The sequence below is a fragment of the Ylistrum balloti genome, unplaced genomic scaffold, assembly GCF_031769215.1.
Source record: "Ylistrum balloti isolate Yb309-2 unplaced genomic scaffold, AGI_CSIRO_Ybal_v1 Utg370732, whole genome shotgun sequence".
Classification (NCBI taxonomy): domain Eukaryota; kingdom Metazoa; phylum Mollusca; class Bivalvia; order Pectinida; family Pectinidae; genus Ylistrum; species Ylistrum balloti.
In genome coordinates this window covers 154051-178613 of record NW_026782432.1, presented here as the reverse complement: position 1 = coordinate 178613, position 24563 = coordinate 154051, and the positions used below count along the sequence as shown (strand labels likewise).

At 36.9% G+C, this 24563-nt stretch overlaps 2 protein-coding genes across 2 annotated transcripts; both read right to left on the bottom strand.

Annotated features, from left to right (window-relative positions):
- Nucleotides 1-2398: 2398 nt before the first annotated feature.
- LOC132557835 (zinc finger protein 91-like) lies at nt 2399-24068 on the bottom strand. Its single transcript, XM_060222361.1, has 3 exons — nt 24048-24068; nt 10847-12639; nt 2399-3484 (listed from the first exon to the last, which is right to left on the bottom strand). The coding sequence occupies exons 2-3, from the start codon at nt 12450-12452 to the stop codon at nt 2574-2576; spliced, it is 2517 nt and encodes an 838-aa protein (XP_060078344.1). The 5' UTR covers nt 12453-12639; nt 24048-24068; the 3' UTR covers nt 2399-2573.
- On the bottom strand, nt 17907-19475 carry LOC132557833 (zinc finger protein 45-like). Its single transcript, XM_060222360.1, has 2 exons — nt 18579-19475; nt 17907-18332 (listed from the first exon to the last, which is right to left on the bottom strand). Exons 1-2 carry the CDS (start codon nt 19473-19475, stop codon nt 17907-17909), a joined length of 1323 nt encoding a protein of 440 aa, XP_060078343.1.
- Nucleotides 24069-24563: the final 495 nt, after the last annotated feature.

Sequence of the window (24563 nt, the reverse complement as noted above, 5' to 3'; positions counted from 1 at the left end):
CAGTCACCTCCTTGGTATATGTGATGTCATCAGTCACCTCCTTGGTATATGTGATGTCATCAGTCACCTCCTTGGTTTATGTGATGTCATCAGTTCATTTCTTTGGTATATGTGATGTCATCAGTTCATTTCTTTGGTATATGTGATGTCACCAGTCACCTCCTTGGTATATGTGATGTCATCAGTCACTTACTTGGTGTATGTGATGTCATCAGTCACTTCGTTGGTTTATGTGATGTTATTAGTCACCTCCTTGGTATATGTGATGTCATCAGTCACTTCCTTGGTATATGTGATGTCATCTGTCACTTCCTTGGTATATGTGATGTCATCTGTCACCTATGTGGTATATGTGTTGTCATCAGTCACTTCCTTGGTATATGTGATGTCATTAGTCACCTCTGTGGTATATTGGATGTCACCAGTCACTTCTTTAGTATACATGATGTCATCAGTCACCTCCTTGGTATATGTAATGTCATCAGTCACTTCCTTGGTATACATGATGTCATCAATCACCTCCATGGTATGTGTGATGTCATCAGTCACTTCCATGGTATATGTGATGTCATCAGTCTCTTCCTTGGTATATGTGATGTCACCAGTCACCTCCATGGTGTATGTGATGTCATCAGTCATTTCCTTGGTATATGTGATGTCACCAGTCACCTCCTTGGTATATGTGATGTCACCAGTCACCTCCATGGTGTATGTGATGTCATCAGTCACTTCCTTGGTATATGTGATGGCATCAATCACCTCCATGGTATGTGTGATGTCATCAGTCACTTCCATGGTATATGTGATGTCATCAGTCACTTCCATGGTATATGTGATGTCATTAGTCACCTCTGTGGTATATGTGATGTCATTTGTCACCTCCTTGGTATATGTGATGTCATTGGTCACCTCCGTGGTATATGTGATGTCATCAGGCACCTCCTTGGTTTATGCGATGTCATTTGTCACTTCCTTGGTAAATGTGATGTCATCAGTCACCTCCATGGTATATATGATGTCATCAGTCACTTTCTTGGTATATGTGATGTCATCAATCACCTCCATGGTATGTGTGATTTCATCAGTCACCAAAATACAAATATTGACACAAAACATCTTCCTTTTATTTCAGTAAAATAAATCTGTAGACTGATGATTTAATCCATATATACATGTATATATCTAACAGAAATAAAAGTTGTACACTTGCACTAAAATTTGGCACCTGACAAATCAAAATCTATATAATATTTGTTTAAAAAAACTGCTGATTTTGCTATATTTGGTCAAACAATAGATACATAGCTATTCAAAGTTGACTGGACAGCATGGTTTTGTTATTGAAAAGATACATGAATGGACTTTCAATGCAAATCACACTTGGTAAATCATTTGTATATATGAATATAATTAATATTACTTCTGAATAATGGAAATGTTATATCGCTCATGTTGTCTGACAAAGGGGATCAAGATTTAAGATTGAAAAACAAATAAATACAAAACTAAATGAAATGTATATCGTACATTTAGACTTAAACCATTTGGTTTCAGAAACAACATTTCATTGTAAATGGTCATTGTTTTACAAACTATTTTTTGAATCACCTGATCTAAAGGGCCAAGGTGAGCTTATGCCGTACTGTAGAATCTGTTGAGGAAATGGATATAAAATTTGGTTTAGATGAAGCAATATTAGCCACCCAAGGTGAGCAATACAGGCCCTATGGGTCTCTTGATGTTATTTGCCAAAATAATGAAATTAAGACCAAAGCTATTTTTTGGAGACCATTAATAATACTTTAACTACATCGTACACACTCTGGATTTTTTCTAATACTACCATCATTGTCAAAGGCTTTCAATCACATCCTATTCTTTACATTCATAATTTCAAATACAGTCAAAATGATAATGAACAAAGTTTTTTTATATTTAATATTGACGTTTCTATATATATCAAGCTACTTGGGTGATTGAATAATATGCTGTCTCAATATAGATGATGACATGGCTTGTCTTCAACTGAAGAGGTACTCATGTCATGAATATTTCAATGTGTATTGGTCGTACAATGGAACAGATACTTGTCAAAGTGCTGACCACGCCCGATGGTGCAGGAATTTTGGACCCAGGACATCACTAATCAACATGGTCACAAAAGTCTATCTTGGATTATACAGTTGGGATGCCCATATCCATAAATCAATACAGTATGACAGTATATGACTGTGAGATGTCAACATGAGGTAACAAGTCTTTGTTGTATTCATATTCAATAAGTTCAGGAGGGGGGGGGACATCATGATTCTACAGACTGTTCTTTGCGATGATTCATTCCAGGATTTTACCAGAGGATTGAAATGAAAAAAAAAATGAATTTTCACAAAAGGTTTGAAACAAAATTAAGGTCTTACTAAAAAGCTTGAAAAAAAATGAATTAAACTTTTAATGAAGTAAACAAATGGATTACTGTTGAATTTATTAATTCTCTTTTTCACTTGCATTTATCTATTTTTTTGCAACATTATTCAAACCTTGAAAAGAGCATAAATTAGAACCCCTCCAAAGTTCTAGCTTATTGCGTTTCCAGAGGTATTCGAACACTGTTTATCACCAGTGGAGTTTCTCTTGTGAGTCCTCAGACCTGACGGGTCACTAAACGCCTTGCCACAGACATCACACTTATATGGTTTCTCTCCTGTATGTATTCGGATGTGTGTTCGTAGGTTTGTAGGCTGGCTAAATCCTTTACCACAGATATGACATTTACAGGGCTTTTCTCCAGTGTGTGTCCTTGTGTGTATCTGTAGACGTGATGACTCACTAAATGCCTTTCCACAGACATCACACTTATATGGTTTCTCTCCTGTGTGAATTTTCATATGTGTCCGTAGATTTGCTGCCTGACTAAAACTCTTACCACATATATCGCAAGTGTGTGGTTTTTCTCCAGTATGTGTCATGAGATGCTCTCGTACATGGGAAGCTACATTGAAACCTTTCCCACAAACTCCACACTTGAACGGTTTTTCACCAAGATGTTTTCTGATATGGACCTGTAAACCATATGCTTTGATAAATCGCTTACCACAGACATCACAAGAGTGACGCCTCTCCCCTGTATGAATCATGATGTGTTCCCGTACCTGACACGATTCCTTAAACTCTTTTCCACAGACGTCACACTTGAATGGTTTCTCTCCTGTATGCGTCTTGTGATGTCTTCGAAGTTTAGATTTGAATTTGAACCCCTTACCGCACACATCACATTTATATAACTTCTCTTCTCTATGTGTTTCATAATGACTCTGTAGCCGAGATAGGAACCTGAATTCTTTAAAACAAACATCACATTTATGTGACTTCTTAAACTCTCCTCCAGAAGACTTCTCCTCTGTCTGTGTCCCGATCAGGTAATTTTGTAACTGAGGTGGGGAGTTAAGCTTCCCAGAAGAGATGTCCGACATGTCTGGTTTCTCAACTGCTTGTCAAGGCCAGGCGAAATGTTAGCTTTGAATTTGTCGTCCAGTGCATCTCAAAATTTCTCGTTCCTGTGTTTGATTATAGCTTGACATCACTTGAAAACCCCTGAATTAACAAGATACCAACAAAATAAGAATCTGATCTTAACAAGTAAACAAAACAAATTATTATTTACAATATCACTGTATGGTAATGCAATTTAAAAAATGTTTGCAATAAACACCTTTATTTTCTGATGTTATTTATTTATCATTATTTTTGTTATGCAATTAACACGAAAGGAAGAATTAAATTTCCATTTTTGCAGAAAGAGTAAAGCCAACAGTGTGTGCGACAGTGGCTATGTTGGCATTCAGTTTTTACTTCTATGATAAACTTCATATGTGTTGAAATAATTGTTTAACATGTATATCAATTCTTATCAGAAATGACTGATATTTTATCACAAGAGAAGACTCACACTGACTGTAGTCTGCGGTCTTATAATCATTATTGTAAATATAAAATTATTTTAAATAAAAGTAATTCTCCATTTAATCCGTTATTCAATATTTTAAGGTTTACAAGAAATTTAATTTGTTATTGTTGATACTATAGCATAAAATATAGGAAATAGTGATTCAAGTGAACTCAGTTCTGTTTTCTAAATTTACTTGTGTGCACACGTACCTGAATATCAGCATCTAGCCGACAACAGTCTATCAAGACCAAAAACGTTTCTCGTTAATTACAAAAAGAAATCTATGTTGTTATGCAAGAAATTGAACATCTTACGCAATCTCGTTTTATTCGGTCGTTAATTTGCAACGAGACGAAATCAAAATGTAACTTTTTGATCAGGAGAGCCAGAGCGTCATCTGAAGACCTATATTGACAGCCATTATCATAATCTTAGTCGCTCTAGCGTTTGCATATCCGGAAGTAGAACGAGATTACTAAAAACAAGATAAAATAGACGTATTAACTAAAGCTGAATGCATAAATCAAGGAAGTATCTAAAACAGATAATAAATTATTAAATTAAATGTTAAGCATACCATTTAATGATAGAAATATATAATGATTTACAAAGTACAAAGTGCGAAATATATAATGATCTACGGATACAATACAAATTTGACTTATCTGTTGATGTGTCCCGTCTGACATATCATTAAGGTTGTAAGATTCTACTCCTTAACTTTAAATATCATAGTATCAAATCCTTGCTAATCACACATATGCTTTTAGAAGGAATATTTATATCAGTACCACAAAATTTGACACCTCATTTACACTAAATTATCTAAGAGAAGACAGCTCTAATTATGACTAAATGACAGCCAAATTTGAGCAGTGTTGAATATCAAAATCACCAGATGTATCCCGTAAGTTAATGTAGATATAGAAACTGATTCATTTGATTTTGTATTGTATAAATGACACGAAAAGAAAACATCAAACAGCAGTAACGGAAAAAAACACATCAAACAACACTGAAGAGATAATTAAAACTTCAAATGACATTCACAAGAAAAAAATAAATATTAATACTTTTGAGAGAAAACATCAAAGATATCAGAAAAAAAAAAATGGTGATATGAGAAAAATGAGAAAAATATTGTGATATGAGAAAAATACTGTTATTTCTCATATTTCCAAAACTGCAGTACATCTGGCCATGCGGACCATTCACCTTTCCATACATGTGAATGTTTTATACACAGTAACTCCATTAATTTTTATTTTCCAACTTACTTGTCAGTCATTACAATTTGCTAGGTTAAGCTATATTGTTTTCTCGTCAAGCTACATGTCACTTACAGCTTAGTTTCTTTCTTTCCTGTATTTTGCAGGCTGAATGCGATTGTCAAATTTTATCTTGTCTAAATATCCAATCAAACTTCTTCACTGATTGACAGTTTCCAATTTGTGTAGTTCGTACAAGTTTGTTTTAATAAATGTCACCTCCCTACCAAGATCTTGGCCACCAGAAAAAGCAAATGCCAGTTGCTATGGAAAAAGTGTGTGAAGGTGAAGGTCAGTGTGGCATGTGTGTGTGAAGGTCACAGTATCCCATGTCGATAAAGAGTGAGTGTGAAGGTCACAGTGTCATGTGTGTGAAGGTCACAGCATCTCATGTTGGTAAACAGTGAGTGAAGGTCAAAGAGTTCTGCATGCGTGAAGTGTGTGCCTTGTTGGTAAACAGCGGGAATATAAAGGTCGCAGTGTGTTGTGTGTGTGAAGGTCACAGCTGCTATGTAAATAATAGGCGAAGGTCATGATGTGCTGTGTTGGTGAACAAGTTTGGTCTTCATCTGTACTTAAATAGTTGGATCTTTTCCCTTCTTTTCTATTCATTCTTCTGTTGATGCTCTTAATATTATGAAATTCAAAATTCCTCTTCATAAGCAGTGATATTGATCTTTAACTGCCAAATCCAAGATGGTTACTTATCAGTCATTTTATTTTTCTAATCAGGACACATTTAGGGGCCATGGATTATCCATATATAAAATTAGAGAAAAATCTATTCAGTATTTCTCAAGAAATAGGGATAACTAACTTTCATAGTCAAAATTCAAGATGGCCACCTGTCGACCATTTTCTTTGCCTGAACTGAAATTCAAATTTAACAAGAAACCAAGAGGAACTTAGACATCAAGTTTAAAAAAAATCCTTCCATTACTTTTCAGAAAATTTCCGATTAAACAAATCTCAAGTGTCAGAATCCAAGAGAGCTGCCGGATGGTCACGTACATGTGAATGTTTGAGAAGTATGCGATAAATAGTGATAACAAGAATCGTTTAAGGATGGAATGCAGATGCAAGGGGACATAAAAAATCCAACATTTAGTAACGATGAACTAAACTAAAAAAATGTATCAATTAAATTTTTTATGAAGCGAAATAAAACAAAACTGGAATTATTATCACTATGGAATAATCTAATGGTAAAAATCACACTGAGGTCAGCTGATTTTATTTTGTTTATTCTTCAAATCTAGCAATTTCAACAAACAACAATATTACAATCATTCTGTTACAATATTATAGTACAACAACGATGAAAACTTACTGAAGTACATGCACTTAACACCAACATCTAATGGCTGTCGACTGATCACAACAAAATTTATAACAGGTTTATCTGCCAGTGTCTAATTGTTTCAGATAATTAAGGTTCTGTATTACATACTGAATAATAAGGTGGAAAATTTCACCGAGAATGAGGAACATTTTATATTATTTGATCCCGCTCTAAATGATGAAAATATGACAATGCTAAAACCTCACACACACCTACATATTCATGCTAAAACCTCGCACATCTTTACACTCATGCAAAAACCTCACACACACCTTCACATTTGTGCTAAAACCTCACACACCTTCACATTCATGCTAAAACCTCACACACCTTCACATTTGTGCTAAAACCTCACACACACACCTACATATTCGTGCTAAAACCTCACACACCTTTACACTCATGCTAAAACCTCACACCTTCACATTTGTGCTAAAACCTCGCACACCTTCACATTCGTGCTCATACAAACTCACATTCATTGACTTCCATCAAACCAGTAAATACTCTTGCATACCTATATAATGCAAACATATGTCATTACCAATCCATCAACAAACACAGAAAGCAGCAAATTTTACTGAAAAAGACAACACAGAAGAATCTGCTTCTTCGTTTATTTGCTGGATTTATTGCCTTGTGAACAGCCAGGGTCATTTGGAGGTCAGGTCTCCTTGTCATACCTGGGGACTACCTCACTGAACAACATATGGGAGGCCCGTCACATGCTATCTAGAGTAATTAGGTTAAAGTGTCTTGCCTAAGGGAACATCAACATTGTACAGACTTGTCTGCTTCTCAGCTTCCTGAGAAACTCCAACTGCCATGGGATGGAAGAGCCAAACTCAGTACCTTAGATCTTTATGTGAGTTATGCAGGCTAATGCTCTATTACCTGATCTGTTTATCAGCTGGTTTTAATGCCAATGAATAACATATGGAAGGTCCAAACAAAACAGAGAAAGCTATAGTGAAGGTAGAAAGCCATAGATACACATACAAATGTACATAAAACATTGATGAAAAGATTTTTAGATACATGGTATGATCATGTATTATAATGGTTCAAAATACTTTGTAAAGAAGAGGCCAACAGGACCTGTATCACTTGCAAGCAATTCTACAAATGGAAAACAGCATCACAATTTTCTCTCTTTGGGATCTGATTTTGTCTCCAAAGACCCAAAGATGATTGTGGAAAATGTGCTGCAGGGGCTTCCACAGTTATTTTTGATTTTCTCCCTTTTGAGTTCTTGCGATATACTCATCAAGATTGCCTATCTGCAGTTGACAGTTGTGACATGTTGGAATACATGCATGTAGTTTTCAGCAATCATGGTGTACATGCTTGGAGTTATTGGAACCTGTCTAAGTAGCAGAAACATCTAGGTTAATTTTTGGCTGTTATTTGTGGTAAGATGACAGATTTTCAGGAGTGTTAATAGTAGCATGTGGTTTTTGTATGGCCTACCAACAGAACTGTAATTCTCATTTTGTGAACTTAATTAACAATACTGTTGTGTTGATTTGAACAAATATCAATATCATGTGTTGTTAAATCATGAAAGTGTGACAATATGTTAAAGATTTATTGATTTTTCCGAGATTGAAAGAATTGCCAATTCATCAAAATTTTCCGGATATGGAAATTCGTAGTTGCCATATTACTGTCTATGCTAAAACCAATACTTATCCCACACTGGACTTTTCTGTGTGTATTTTTACATTTATTGGTTTCTTTTTATCATAGACTTTTACCACAAACTGTCTGTAAACATTCTATGATCACAAATAAAGTATCTTACTGTGGGTTTACTGTCTGAACATTATCCACTGGTCAACACAGTATGTCTGAATGGCATTAAGTTCATGTGTACTGAAATCACAGTTGACACAGGTCATGTGTACTGAAATCACAGAGTTGATACAGGTCATGTGTACTGAAATCACAGGGTTGATACAGGTCATGTGTACTGAAATCACAGGGTTGATACAGGTCATGTGTACTGAAATCACAGGGTTGATACATGTCATGTGTACTGAAATCACAGGGTTGATACATGTCATGTGTACTGAAATCACAGGGTTGATACAGGTCATGTGTACTGAAATCACAGGGTTGATACAGGTCATGTGTACTGAAATCACAGGGTTGATACATGTCATGTGTACTGAAATCACAGAGTTGATACATGTCATGTGTACTGAAATCACAGGGTTGATACAGGTCATGTGTACTGAAATCACAGGGTTGATACATGTCATGTGTACTGAAATCACATGGTTGATACAGGTCATGTGTACTGAAATCACAGAGTTGACACAGGTCATGTGTACTGAAATCACAGGGTTGATACAGGTCATGTTTTCCTGTTAATACCGGTACTTATAAAATCCTCAGTGACAATATTAATATTATTAATAATACTTAGCCAGATTACAGATCAAGTAATAGGGCCAGAAATTTCCTGTTTTTATTCTGGAAAAGGACTGATAGTAAACAACATGATACTATATAGATCACCAACCCACAACCATATCGTACTATGACACTGAGCAAATCAACAATATAAAATTCAAATAGAATATGACTTTTACATCAACACAAATTTGGTCTCACTTTCTCTCATTCGTCATCTCAAAACAAAACAACAAACTTCAGTGTTAAGTCCCACACATCAAACAACCAAATGATTTGGTAAAAGACATTAATATAATGATACAGACATCATCTGTCAATTCCAATCAAACTTGATACCTGTACTTACAATTCATTAATATCTATACTTCAAATCATTAATTGTTTAATATTATAACATATCCTACAAATTAATTAAATTTTTTTTATTAAAATGACATTAATATTAGACTTGATTATTAAAACAATTACAATACCTACATATATATATATGTATATAAAGAGAAAGGAGATATTGCACCATTAGATACATACATTATACATATGTACATATTGAACGATTAAAGGGTCGTTGAGTGGAGCAGTGTTAACTCACTCACCCTTCACCGAGATGTCAGAAGTTCGCACCCCCAAGGGATTGTGGAAAGGTACAGGGGCTATCTGCCTGATCACAAGTGTTTCCTCTACGCTTCAGATTCCTTCTAAAGTAAGACCCCTTGTAGGCTTCCATCTGGGATGAACTGAAAGCTTTTCCACAATTTTTGTAAAATAAATAAAGTTTAATTTAAATTATGATTATTATTTTCATGTATGTCATATTGTCTAGTTTGTTGCAATGATGCTCCAATTTATATATAAAAAAAAATTTGCTTTCCTGTCCTAATTAAAACTACTTTTTATATACATAGCATTGACCATTAAATATCACTAAAAATTATATTAAAAATTCTAATTGCAATGAATACAAGCGTTTTTAAGCTTTTCCAATAAAATTATCATTAGTTTTTTATAACTTCATTAATTGTATAGAAACAGTAACAAATTTTGTAGAATATTGATATAAAATTGTACTGGCAGATCAAAGCTGATCAACATCATACACAGCATATTTGTGAATTCTATTGAATGAATTCCTATTTTAAAAGGAAACTTAGTATATCTTGTTTTATTTCTTCTGAATGAAGAACGATGACATGAAGATGACAACAATGATGACAAAGACAATGATGGACAAAGACAATGATGACGACGGTGACAATGATGGACAAAGACAATGATGACGACGGTGACAATGCTTTTTTGTCTGTTTATATGGATGATCTTGTTGGATGGATGAGGATGACGACTGTAGCGATGATGTACATATCTTTCATTTTCTGCTCATCTGCATTTATTTCTTCCTCCACGATACACGTATCTTAATCTTGTGAATTTCGCTGTTGATGCAACTTAAATTTAATTTTCATATCTGCTTTATGATGCCCTCCTTTACAAGGTCTAAGTTGAGTGGATTTTCGTCTCATGTTTTCAGGTTGGCAACATGACTTCTAAAGTCTAAATTACTGTGAAATCTTTAATTTCCGTGGGGATTTATTTTCGCTGATTTTGTGAGCACTCTTAATTAATGAATTCATGTATCCAGGATCTATTAAAATATATATAAGTAGATTTGTTGAGCTATCTTGAAATGAAGTGTCCACAAAACTGAGTGTTTTCAGGTTGGCTGCAAGATTTCCTCCTTAACAATGTCTAGATTAAGAGGATTTTCATTTGTGCTGATGTTTGCTTTCAAGTTAGCTGCATGAATTTCTCCTTCAGTGTGTGTGTTGATATTTGTTTGAAGAAACCGTGCTTGGTTAAAACTGAACTCACTAGTGTCACTCTCACGAGCTTTCTCCACAGCGTGTCTCATTTTATGAGACTTTAGACTGGTATCATGACGAAACCGTTTACCACAGATATCACACTTGAATGGTTTCTCGCCTGTATGTGTCATTTTGTGTGACTTTAGGCCAGTGTCACGACTAAAACTTTTACCACAGACGTCACACTTGAACGGTTTCTCCCCAGTGTGTGTTTTAATATGTTTTTGCACATTTGAAGCTTGATTGAATCCCTTTCCACAGACATCACATTTGTATGGCTTTTCTCCTGTATGTATTCTAGCGTGTCTATTTAGATAAGACGCAACATGGAACCCTTTACCACAGACGTCACACTTGAATGGTTTCTCCCCTGTATGTGTTCTGGTGTGTGATTTCAGGTGACACGACCTGTTAAATCCCTTACCACAAATATCACACTTGAAAAGTCTCTCCCCTGAATGTATCCGAACGTGAATACTGAGGTTTGAGCTGGCGTTGAAACCTTTCCCACAGACATCACATTTATACGGTCGTTCTCCCGTATGTATGCGTATATGCCGCTGCAAACTAGCTATCCAATTAAACTCCTTTAAACATATACCACACTGGTATGGTTGTCCATCTCCGTGTGTCATAACGTGCCTTTGCCTGCTAATAATATCCCTAAACCGCTTACTGCATAAATCACATTTATATGGTCTCTCTCCTGTATGTGTTCGGAGGTGTGTTTGTCGGCTTGACATTTCACTAAATCCTTTACCGCAGACATCACACTTGTATGGTTTCTCGCCTGTGTGTGTTCTGGTATGTGTCTGCAGGTTTCCCGCCTTACTGAAACTTTTACCACAAACTTCACACTTAAATGGCTTCTCTCCTGTATGTGTCCTTCCATGGGTTTTAAGGTTAGCAGCCTGACTAAACCCTTTACCACAGACATCACATTTAAATGGCTTCTCTCCCGTGTGAACCCTGATATGAGTCAACATGCGATCTTTCCGAATAAAACTTTTATCGCAGATGTCGCACTTAAATGGTTTTTCACCTGTATGTGTTCTGGTATGAATTTGCATATTAGATGCCTGACTGAATCCTTTACCACAGAAATCACATTTGTATGGTTTCTCACCAGTATGGACTTTGATATGTGTTTTCAGGGCAACTGCATGACTGAATTCCTTACTACATAACTCACATTTGAAAGGTTTTTCTCCTGTGTGTATCCTATGGTGTGTTTGTAGGTTATTTGCCAGACTAAATCCTCTACCACAAATTTCACACTTGAATGGTTTCTCCTCTACATGCATTGTGGGATGCATTGCTTTGTGTGCTATGTTTCTGATCACCTTATCACAGACATTACTCTTGTACAAGTTTGGTTCCTTGCGTGTTTGTGTCTTGGAGCATACCTCTGGCTGAGGCAAGTCACTAAAATCCATATCACATTTCAACATGTCTTGTACCTCGCCTGCATGTGTCTTGGAATGTACCTCTGGCTGAGGCAAGTCATTAAAATCTTTCTCACGTTTCAACATGTTGTGTTCCTGACCTGCATGTGTCTTGGAAAGTATCTCTATCTGAGATGCGTCACTAAAATCATTTTCACATTTTGACATGTTTGGTTCCTGTATGTGTCCTGGTGTAATTCTAGGCAAGATGAATATTGTTGGAAGAGGTTTCAGTGGGAACACATCATTTCACACAAATCCATGTATCACAAACGCTTTCTAGTTCAATGCATCTCTTTTCTGGGGATTCATTTTCCTGAAGTTTCATGATGGCTTTGAAAACTGCAGGAATCATCTGAAACATATGAAATGGTTTAAATATAGATGTCCAACGAAATCAAAACAATTAATATTTCATTTGATTTACTAAAAAAATGCTCAAAAGATTTTTTAAGATTTAAAAGTATAATACAGAAACTCAGGATGTCAACTTAACACATGATTGGTGTATTAAGACATAAGCAGTATTTTGGAGAGGGTGAAGAAAGACAAAAGTGGCTCGTCTTTGGCATCCTGTCCTGAGCTAAAGGCAACTTATATTTAAAGACTCTGACCATGTATACTACTTATTCTGCAACTTTACAAGTCAACAAAAACTCATAAAATCGTTGTAATATCCATTGATGACTTGAACTGTAATTTAGGCGTATGTCATCAGGCAAAATTCAGCACAACATCAATGTCAGGTAAACAAAGACTGAACAACAGAGTGTTGACATTGTTTACTATCAAAATGTCAACAGTTTGTTGTTCAGTCTTTTCGTAAATATTATTTTTGAAAATAGACTTGTATATGACAACAAATTGCTATTTTACAGTTATTCATACTTTTAAATGTAAAATTTAAGCAATTTTGATAAATTCATGTTTTCAGATACAACTTTTCCAATCACTGCAGAACACAGTGAAAGTATGTGGCAAGTGTATTTCTACAATGGTGGAAAAGTTGTAGGATTAGTATCTGGGTGGACAATAAGTCGAGTCAGGGTCAACACATTTCTTTTCTCTCAGTGATGGAGTGGGTGGACAATAAGCTGAGTCAGGGTCAACACAGTGATCAGTTTATCAAAGTGAAATAAACACAGTCTGGGGCAACACATTCTCTCATACTCAAAATTAAAGGGACAGGACAAAAAGTCGCACCTGATTTAACAAATTTCTTCCGATTCAAAATCAAGATGGCAATGAAATGACATAGGTTAACAATTTTACTAAAAGCAGCAATATAAGCGGGTGGGCTTATTACCAGACATCAGTTACTGGTGGACAAATCTTCTGCATCTGTCTTTATAAGCATAAATTGGCTTGGCACGAGAAGGGTAGAGATCCAGAAAAGAGATTTGTAAGAAAACCTTACCCAACGGTACAATATCTATTGAAAGGTTCAGTAAACTTATCATTGTCCAATTGCGGCCTTTGGACGTTTATTGTATTAAAAGAATGATATGTTAATGTTTATTGTCTAAACTGTTATTACAATTTAAAGGTGAAAATATTGTACGACGTTTAATTGGAAGATTTGAGAAAATCTCAAATTCCAAATTCTATGAACGGAACACACCTAACCAATCGGCAATCTTAAATATTCTGTACAAGGAAACAAAGGGAACAACATCTCTATATACAAATTCAAATTGAGATGTTTGAGTGTGTGGATGTTTTGTTTGTAGATATTTCACTGTGTGGATGTTTTTGTTTGTAGATAATTCACTGTGTGGATAATTCACTGTGTGGATGTTTTGTTTGTAGATAATTCACTGTGTGGATGTTTTGTTTGTAGATAATACACTGTGTGGATGTTTGTTTGTAGATAATTCACTGTGTGGATGTTTTGTTTGTAGATAATTCACTGTGTGGATGTTTTGTTTGTAGATAATTCACTGTGTGGATGTTTTGTTTGTAGATAATTCACTGTGTGGATGTTTCACTGTGTGGATGTTTTGTTTGTAGATAATTCACTGTGTGGATGTTTCACTGTGTGGATGTTTTGTTTGTAGATAATTCACTGTGTGGATGTTTTGTTTGTAGATAATTCACTGTGTGGATGTTTTGTTTGTAGATATTTCACTGTGTGGATGTTTTGTTTGTAGATATTTCACTGTGTGGATGTTTTGTTTGTAGATAATTCACTGTGTGGATGTTTTGTTTGTAGATAATACACTGTGTGGATGTTTGTTTGTAGATAATTCACTGTGTGGATGTTTTGTTTGTAGATAATTCACTGTGTGGATGTTTTTGTTTGTAGATAATTCACTGTGTGGATAATTCATTGTGTGGATGTTTTGTTTGTAGATAATTAACTGTGTGGATGTTTCACTGTGTGGATGTTTTGTTTGTAGATAATTCACTGTGTGAATGTTTTGTTTGTAGATAATTCACTGTGTGGATGTTTTGTTTGTAGATAATTCACTGTGTGGATGTTTTGTTTGTAGATAATTCACTGTGTGGATGTTTGTTTTGTTTGTATAATTTAACACTGTGTGGATGTTTTGTTTGTAGATTCACTGTGTGGATGTTTTGTTTGTAGATAATTCACTGTGTGGATGTTTGTGTGGATGTTTTGTTTGTAGATAATTCACTGTGTGGATGTTTTGTTTGTAGATAATTCACTGTGTGGATGTTTTGTTTGTAGATAATTCACTGTGTGAATGTTTTGTTTGTAGATAATTCACTGTGTGGATGTTTTGTTTGTAGACAATTCACTGTGTGGATGTTTCACGGTGTGGATGTTTTGTTTGTAGATAATTCACTGTGTGAATGTTTTGTTTGTAGATAATTCACTGTGTGAATGTTTTGTTTGTAGATAATTCACTGTGTGAATGTTTTGTTTGTAGATAATTCACTGTGTGGATGTTTCACTGTGTGGATGTTTTGTTTGTAGATATTTCACTGTGTGGATGTTTCAATGTGTAGATGTAGATTTTCTTCTTTACCTTTCAAATTTTTAGGCGTGATAGAACTGACAAATTTTGTTTATTGAGTGTAAACTAGACAATTTTTTTTTCTAAAATGACAAATTTCTTTAATTAGAGTAAACAACAGACACATTTTGTTTATTGAGTGTAAACAACAGACACATTTTGTTTATTGAGTGTTGACATCTGATAATTTTTTTTTATTTCAAAGCAAAATAGTGATGTTATATCTACTAATGTATTGAAATGGTTTACAAAATTTCAGTAGAATAGTTCAACTGCTTAAATACACATGATTATGGTGAAAACAAGCTACTGAAGAAGGAATTAAGAGTTCAATGTACATATGTATATTTTTTATTGCTATGTACTCAGAAAATTGTTGATTTCTACACAGGCTTACATATATGCGCGCGCGCACACACACACACACACACACACACACACACACATACACACATAGATACACCAGATGTTGATGCCCTTTCCTCTTTTTTAACTTATTTTCTACATACACAATATTAAGAAGTATATATCAAATCATATATTATTGTTGCTTTACATCCTAACAGTCAGTGTGGTGAAGAAAAACTGGAGTTCCTGAAGAGAAGACCACCAACCAGCGACTAGTACCTGGCGTGCCTCGAACCTGCAAGGCAAATGATGGTGGTGAGATGCCTTAACCCAGCCATCATGGACCCTCAACCCCTTATAGACTATATGTGAGCTGTCACTGGGCTCACTGTACCACAGACAACATCCACTCGACCTTCGTGGACCCCCAGTCTCTGAGAGACTACATGTGAGCTAGCACTGGGCTCACTGTACCACAGACAACATCCATTCGACCTTCGTGGACCCCCAGTCTCTGAGAGACTACATGTGAGCTAGCACTGGGCTCACTGTACCACAGACAACATCCACTCGACCTTCGTGGACCCCCAGTCTCTGAGAGACTACATGTGAGCTAGCACTGGGCTCACTGTACCACAGACAACATCCACTCGACCTTCGTGGACCCCCAGTCTCTGAGAGACTACATGTGAGCTAGCACTGGGCTCACTGTACCACAGACAACATCCACTCGACCTTCGTGGACCCCCAGTCTCTGAGAGACTACATGTGAGCTAGCACTGGGCTCACTGTACCACAGACAACATCCACTCGACCTTCGTGGACCCCCAGTCTCTGAGAGACTATATGTGAGCTGTCACTGGGCTCACTGTACCACAGACAACATCCACTCTCTTAGATATATATCAAGATTCTTAAATATTTCTGTGATGCCTTCACGAGTCAGCAACATTAAAGAATTCCTTGTGTATTGTAAGTCCAGCAATGAGTTCACTTATTCATGTCTGTAATTATAAAAAGAACCTATATTCTTATGAATTTTTGTTTTAAAGGATGATTGTCAAATCTTTGCTGGAAACAATACCAATATGAAAGTAGTTCTTACTACGCAGTTCATATCAGTAATAGAACCAGATTTACATGTGATGTATATTACTTCACGGAATGAGTTTCTTGAACGTGTCAACATCAATATCCCATGAACCAATGAAAATGACATCTCCACGAAAACAACCATCTCTATATAGAACCAATTTGTAATTTTTTGGCAACTCCAGGCAGATGTATCTTAAGTTATGCACTGACTTATTTTACTTAACTGAACATATTGCATCATCACCATTGTTCCATTTCTGACATGTGTCTTCTAAAATGTGTTTGTTTGTATTCAAATATCACCATTGTTCCATTTCTGATGTGTGTCTTCTTAAATGTGTTTGTTTGTATTCAAATATCACCACTGTTCCATTTCTGATGTGTGTCTTCTTAAATGTGTTTGTTTGTATTCAAATATCGCCACTTTTCCATTTCTGATGTGTGTCTTCTTAAATGTGTTCGTTTGTATTCAAATATCGCCACTTTTCCATTTCTGATGTGTGTCTTCTTAAATGTGTTCGTTTGTATTCAAATATCACCACTGGTCCATTTCTGATATGTGTCTTCTTAAATGTGTTCGTTTGTATTCAAATATTGCCACTGTTCCATTTCTGATGTGTGTCTTCTTAAATGTGTTTGTTTGTATTCAAATATCACCACTGCTCTATTTCTGCACTTTTTTAAAAGTATATAAGTGGCACAACTTAACTACTGCACATACAACTTAACTACTGCACATACAACTTAACTACTGTACATACAACTTAACTACTGTACATACAACTTAACTACTGCACATACAACACTGCACATACAACTTAACTACTGCACATACAACTTAACTACTGTACATACAACTTAACTACTGCACATACAACACTGCACATACAACTTAACTACTGCACATACAACTTAACTACTGCACATACAACACTGCACATACAACTTAACTACTGTACATACAACTAAACTACTGTACATACAACTTAACTACTGCACATACAACACTGCACATACAACTTAACTACTGCACATACAACTTAACTACTGCACATACAACACTGCACATACAACTTAACTACTGCACATACAACTTAACTACTGCACATACAACACTGCACATACAACTAAACTAATGTACATACAACTTAACTACTGTACATACAACACTGCACATACAACTTAACTACTGTACACATCACAACGGTTCCGTTTCGGAGTGTTTTTTTATATGTGTTCGTAGGCTAACACCCTGAATAAATCCTTTACCACAGACATCACATTTGTGTGGTTTTTCCCCTGTATGCCTTTTTATGTGTCGCCTTAGACTTGCTGCCTCAGTCAACCCCTTACCACAGATCTCACATTTGTATGGCTTCTCTTGGTCAGGGTTGTGTTTTCTTTTATGAGTCCGTAAATTACATGAGAACGTAAATTCCTTATCACAGACGTCACATTTGAATGGCTTTTGCCCGGTATGTATTCGGGTGTGAGATCGATAGTTTGACTGATCGTTAAATGCTTTACCACAAACATCACACTTGTAAGGTTTTTCTCCTGTATGTACTCTTACATGCGCACGTAGCTCACCCGACTCTAAAAATCCCTTACCACAAAAATCACACTTAAACCGCTTTTCACCGGTATGGGTCATAAGGTGGTTTCGTACTCGATAAGCTTTTTTGAATTCCTTACCACAGATATCACATTTGTAAGGTTTCTCTCCTGTACATTTAGATTTATGTAAAATTAGATAATTTTCTTTGACAAATTTTTGACCACATATATCACATCTGTACTGAGTTTCACCTGTATGTGTCATCATGTGTTTTTGTAACACATATTCCTCTCTAAAATCTTTCCCACACACAGAACACTTAAATGGTTTCTCTCCAGTATGTATCTTGAGATGTTTTTGTAAGGAATTTCCTTGACCAAATCCTTTACCACAAACCTCACACTTAAATGGCTTCTCCCCAGTATGTGTTCTGAGGTGTCTATGAAGATTTGATGCATGGTTAAAAGTTTTAGCACAGAAACCACACTTAAATGGCCGCTCTCCTGTATGAGTCCTCGCGTGTGCATGCATGTGAGCAGCCTGAATGAATGTCTTTCCACAGACGTCACACTTGAATGGCTTCTCGCCTGTATGTGTTCTCATGTGGATTTTCACTAGAGATGCCTGAACAAATTCCTTATTACATATGTCACACTTGAACGGTTTTTCTCCAGTATGTGATCTTATGTGCACCTGCAAGTTTGAAGCTCCACTACACACCTTCATACAAATATCACACTTATATTGCTTTTGTCTTTTTTGGATGTTGGAGTAATCTTTCATGTTATCTGTTGCCTCAAAATCTTCTGTAGACAGATAAGACATGTCTTTTTTCTTCTCTCTATGTGTCTTGTATACCTCTGGCTGAGACAGGTCATCAAAATCTTCAGTAGACAGATAAGGCATGTCTTTTTTCTTCTCTCTGTGTGTCTTGTATACCTCTGGCTGAGACAGGTCATCAAAATATTCAGTAGACAGATAAGGCATGTCTTTTTTCTTCTCTCTATGTGTCTTGTATACCTCTGACTGAGACAGGTCATCAAAATATGGAACACATTTGGAATTGTCTAGCTCTGTGTCTGAATTTGTCTTGGTTTGTTCCCCTAGCTGAGATGAGTGACTATAGTCTTTATCACATTTCTCAATGCTTTGTTCCTCAGCTGCCTGTAGCAGAGAAGAGTCACTATAGTCTTTATCACATTTCTCCATGGTTTGTTTTTCACCTGCCTTTAGTTGGAAAGAGTCACTAAAGCCTTCATCACATTTCTTTAAATGCTTTGTTTCTAATCTGGCTCTTGCTCAGAAGAAGCAATATAGTCTTTATCACATTTCTTTAAATGCTTTATTTCTAATCTGGCTCTTGCTCAGAAGAAGCAATATAGTCTTTTTCACATTTCTCCATGGTTTGTTTCTCACCTGCCTTTAGTTGGAAAGAGTCACTAAAGCCTTTATCACATTTCTTTAAATGCTTTGTTTCTAATCTGGCTCTTGCTCAGAAGAAGCAATATAGTCTTTATCACATTTCTTTAAATGCTTTGTTTCTAATCTGGCTCTTGCTCAGAAGAAGCAATATAGTCTTTATCACATTTCTTTAAATGCTTTGTTTCTAATCTGGCTCTTGCTCAGAAGAAGCAATATAGTCTTTATCACATTTCTTTAAATGCTTTGTTTCTAATCTGGCTCTTGCTCAGAAGAAGCAATATAGTCTTTTTCACATTTCTCCATGGTTTGTTTCTCATCAAATATATTTCTCAATGTTTAGTTACTGGTCTTGTTGGTGACTGGATAATCTAATTTGCCATTGGAATGAGTCAATCACTTATACTAAATTTTAAACCTCCCCCTTAGATTTATGTGATATATGGATATCTCAAGTCCAACAGTATAACTAACAGGTATTTCATGACATAACCCTTTGTTATTCTTTTAAAATGCAAAACTTTCCTTTTCCACTTAAATCCCAGTTACTTCAATGTCAAAAGCTCCATGTTCTTAAATCTCAACGTTGCTCGGAAAGCATCAGATCGGAAAACATCGGATGTTATCTGAAACACCATGAAATACCGAATTACTGAAGAACTTGAGAGATGAGAGTATTTATAGGAAATAAGGGGCCTAGTAGACCTGCTCACCCAGACTATTACTCAGTGTAATGAAATGTGCAAAGGGCTTGTGGGACTTAAAAAAGACATAGGTTACCCAATATTAAGAAGTAACTTTCTGTCAATATACTTAAATTTAAGATATTGTATGTTTGGCATTCACCTTAAGACCAAAAACAAAACCTACCTCCAAATTAAATAATGGTATGATGAATGATTGAATCAGATTTTTTAATAATTGTGAACATTGTCTCCAGCATCTTCATGTCTTTACTCACTGGATCTTACATATCCATATCTTCTGTTCTGATGTTATAAACACTTGTTACTTACCACCAGGAAAACTTACGAATGACTCTGATTTGTGAGCTGGGCAAAAAAGAATGGAAATTTCACAATTCCCCTAAAATATCTCCAGACCTAAGTTATCTAAAGATGAGTTGGTCAATGTAAAATGCTAGCAGTTGAGGGTTGACATTCATAACTAAATGTCAAGAAACAAAATGCCATTCAAAGCAAATCTATTCACATAGCTAAGAGATGTCTAGTGTTGGAACAGACTGCTTATTTACTGGGAGATGTATTGGTGTTGGGACGGATTTCCTGTTTACAGGGCGACATCAGGGTGTAGGGACAGATTTCCTGTTACCAGGGCGACATCAGGGTGTAGGGACAGATTTCCTGTTACCAGGGCGACATCAGGGTGTAGGGACAGATTTCCTGTTTACAGGAAGATGTCTGGGTGTAGGGACAGATTTCCTGTTTACAGGGCGACATCAGGGTGTAGGGACAGATTTCCTGTTACCAGGGCGACATCAGGGTGTAGGGACAGATTTCCTGTTTACAGGGCGACATCAGGGTGTAGGGACAGATTTCCTGTTTACAGGATGACGTCTGGGTGTAGGGACAGATTTCCTGTTTACAGGGCGACATCAGGGTGTAGGGACAGATTTCCTGTTTACAGGATGACGTCTGGGTGTAGGGACAGATTTCCTGTTTACAGGGCGACATCAGGGTGTAGGGACAGATTTCCTGTTTACAGGGCGACATCAGGGTGTAGGGACAGATTTCCTGTTTACAGGGTGACATCAGGGTGTAGGGACAGATTTCCTGTTACCAGGGTGACATCAGGGTGTAGGGACAGATTTCCTGTTTACAGGATGACGTCTGGGTGTAGGGACAGATTTCCTGTTTACAGGGCGACATCTGGGTGTAGGGACAGATTTCTTGTTTACAGGAAGATGTCTGGGTGTAGGGACAGATTTCCTGTTTACAGGGCGACATCTGGGTGTAGGGACAGATTTCCTGTTACCAGGGTGACATCTGGGTGTAGGGACAGATTGTAGGGACAGATTTCCTGTTTACAGGGTGACGTCAGGGTGTAGGGACATATTTCCTGTTTACAGGGCGACATCAGGGTGTAGGGACAGATTTCCTGTTTACAGAGTGACATCTGGGTGTAGGGACAGATTTCCTGTTTACAGAGTGACATCTGGGTGTAGGGACAGATTTCCTGTTTACAGGGTGACATCTGGGTGTAGGGACAGATTTCCTGTTTACAGGGTGACATCTGGGTGTAGGGACAGATTTCCTGTTTACAGGGCGACATCAGGGTGTAGGGACAGATTTCCTGTTTACAGGGTGACATCTGGGTGTAGGGACAGATTTCCTGTTACCAGGGTGACATCAGGGTGTAGGGACAGATTTCCTGTTTACAGGGTGACGTCTGGGTGTAGGGACAGATTTCCTGTTTACAGGGCGACATCAGGGTGTAGGGACAGATTTCCTGTTTACAGGGTGACATCAGGGTGTAGGGACAGATTTCCTGTTACCAGGGTGACATCAGGGTGTAGGGACAGATTTCCTGTTTACAGGGCGACATCAGGGTGTAGGGACAGATTTCCTGTTTACAGGGCGACATCAGGGTGTAGGGACAGATTTCCTGTTTACAGAGTGACATCTGGGTGTAGGGACAGATTTCCTGTTTACAGGGCGACATCAGGGTGTAGGGACAGATTTCCTGTTTACAGGGTGACCTCAGGGTGTAGGGACAGATTTCCTGTTTACAGGGCGACATCAGGGTGTAGGGACAGATTTCCTGTTTACAGGGCGACATCAGGGTGTAGGGACAGATTTCCTGTTACCAGGGTGACATCAGGGTGTAGGGACAGATTTCCTGTTTACAGGGTGACATCAGGGTGTAGGGACAGATTTCCTGTTTACAGGGTGGGTGTAGGGACAGATTTCCTGTTTACAGGGTGACGTCAGGGTGTAGGGACAGATTTCCTGTTTACAGGGAGACGTCAGGGTGTATGGAGGGACAGATTTCCTGTTTACAGGGAGACATCAGGGTGTAGGGACAGATTTCCTGTTTACAGGGTGACATGTCTGGGTGTAGGGACAGATTTCCTGTTTACAGGGCGACATCAGGGTGTAGGGACATATTTCCTGTTTACAAGAAGATGTCTGGGTGTAGGGACAGATTTCCTGTTACCAGGGTGACATCAGGGTGTAGGGACAGATTTCCTGTTTACAGGGTGACGTCAGGGTGTAGGGACATATTTCCTGTTTACAAGAAGATGTCTGGGTGTAGGGACAGATTTCTTGTTTACAGGGTGACATCAGGGTGTAGGGACAGATTTCCTGTTTACAAGAAGATGTCTGGGTGTAGGGACAGATTTCTTGTTTACAGAGTGACATCAGGGTATAGGGACATATTTCCTGTTTACAGGGTGACATCAGGGTGTAGGGACAGATTTCCTGTTTACAGGGCGATATCAGGATGTAGGGACAGATTTCCTGTTTACAGGAAGATGTCTGGGTGTGGGGACAGATTTCCTGTTACCAGAGAGATGTCTTGGTGTAGGGTCAGATTTCCTGTTTAGCAGGGAGACATCAGGGTGTAGGGACACAATACTTGTTTACTGAGAGATGTCTGGGTTTATGGTAATACTTTCCTAATGTAGGTTATCATTGTCCTGTAAAAATTTCAACATCCAAAGAGGAATACCTCTTGCTTTTTCATTGATTTGCATTTCATGAGCTAAAGAATTGGTGGTCCATTTCAGTCACAATTTATAGCACTTCACTTTAGGGTTCTTTCTTTGATGATCAATCAGTCCGTTAACTTTGAGTATCAGCAAGACCGCTCACATTTAAAACGTTAGCAGTGGCATTGAGATAAGTAATTGAGCTCCTTTAGCACTCCATCAGCATCAGCTGAGTGGCAGACAATATTAAGTTCTATGCACCGGTTATGTCTGTTCAACCTGGCCCTTTGAACAGAGATCTGGTATGTTACCAAACAAAAACAGAACGTGCCATACTATTTTTAGTATTTATTTTGAATATGTACTTTCAATTAAAATTTTTGTCATTTTTATTCAACTCCCTTGCCACGTATCGTTATGAAGTCGTTTCTTTTTAAACAATTTTTTTTATAATAATTAACATTATTAACGGACAAAATCCGGATACAACGTTGAAATTCATTTCCGTGCATTCTAATTAGGCCTAGAATCTATATTTATTCTGATCAATATTTCGCAGATTTACAGCTTCAGAAGAACGGCAGTATTGTAGGCCTACCCAGCCTGATAATGGTCTGTGCACAGCGACTGTGAGGCGGTTACATAATAACCTGAACCAATGGTAAACCACAGATTGTGTTTATACTTACAAGTTGGCCGATGAATCAATGAGAGTCAAATATTCTTTGTGCTTCCAGACAAGCTGCTTGAGGCAGAGAAAACCATTCGTTTGATCGTGGTCGTGGGAACACTTAGTCAAAACGTACTAAATTCAGGATAAAATTTACAATATTTACATGAAAATCATACATTTCCGTGACCAAGTTATTGTATTCTGGTTATTTAATTTTCGGGTTCTTGAAATAAATAAAATTAGTAGATAATGGAATAAAAAACTGGACTAAGGACCCACTGTCCATGAACTATTCCTATCTCATGATTCAGGCCAACCTTAACATTTCATTTGTTAAATATCTCCCTTTTGAAATACATTAAAATATAATGATATATGAACGAAAACAGGCTGTATTGTCAAAGAAAATATTGACCAGCCTAGGATTCTTGATTCTTTATCTTCAGATCACGTACATTGGATGAGGGTCACGTGACAGAGTTTACAGGATTGACAATTAACGAGTTTAAAGAAATCTTACCTTATTGTTTTA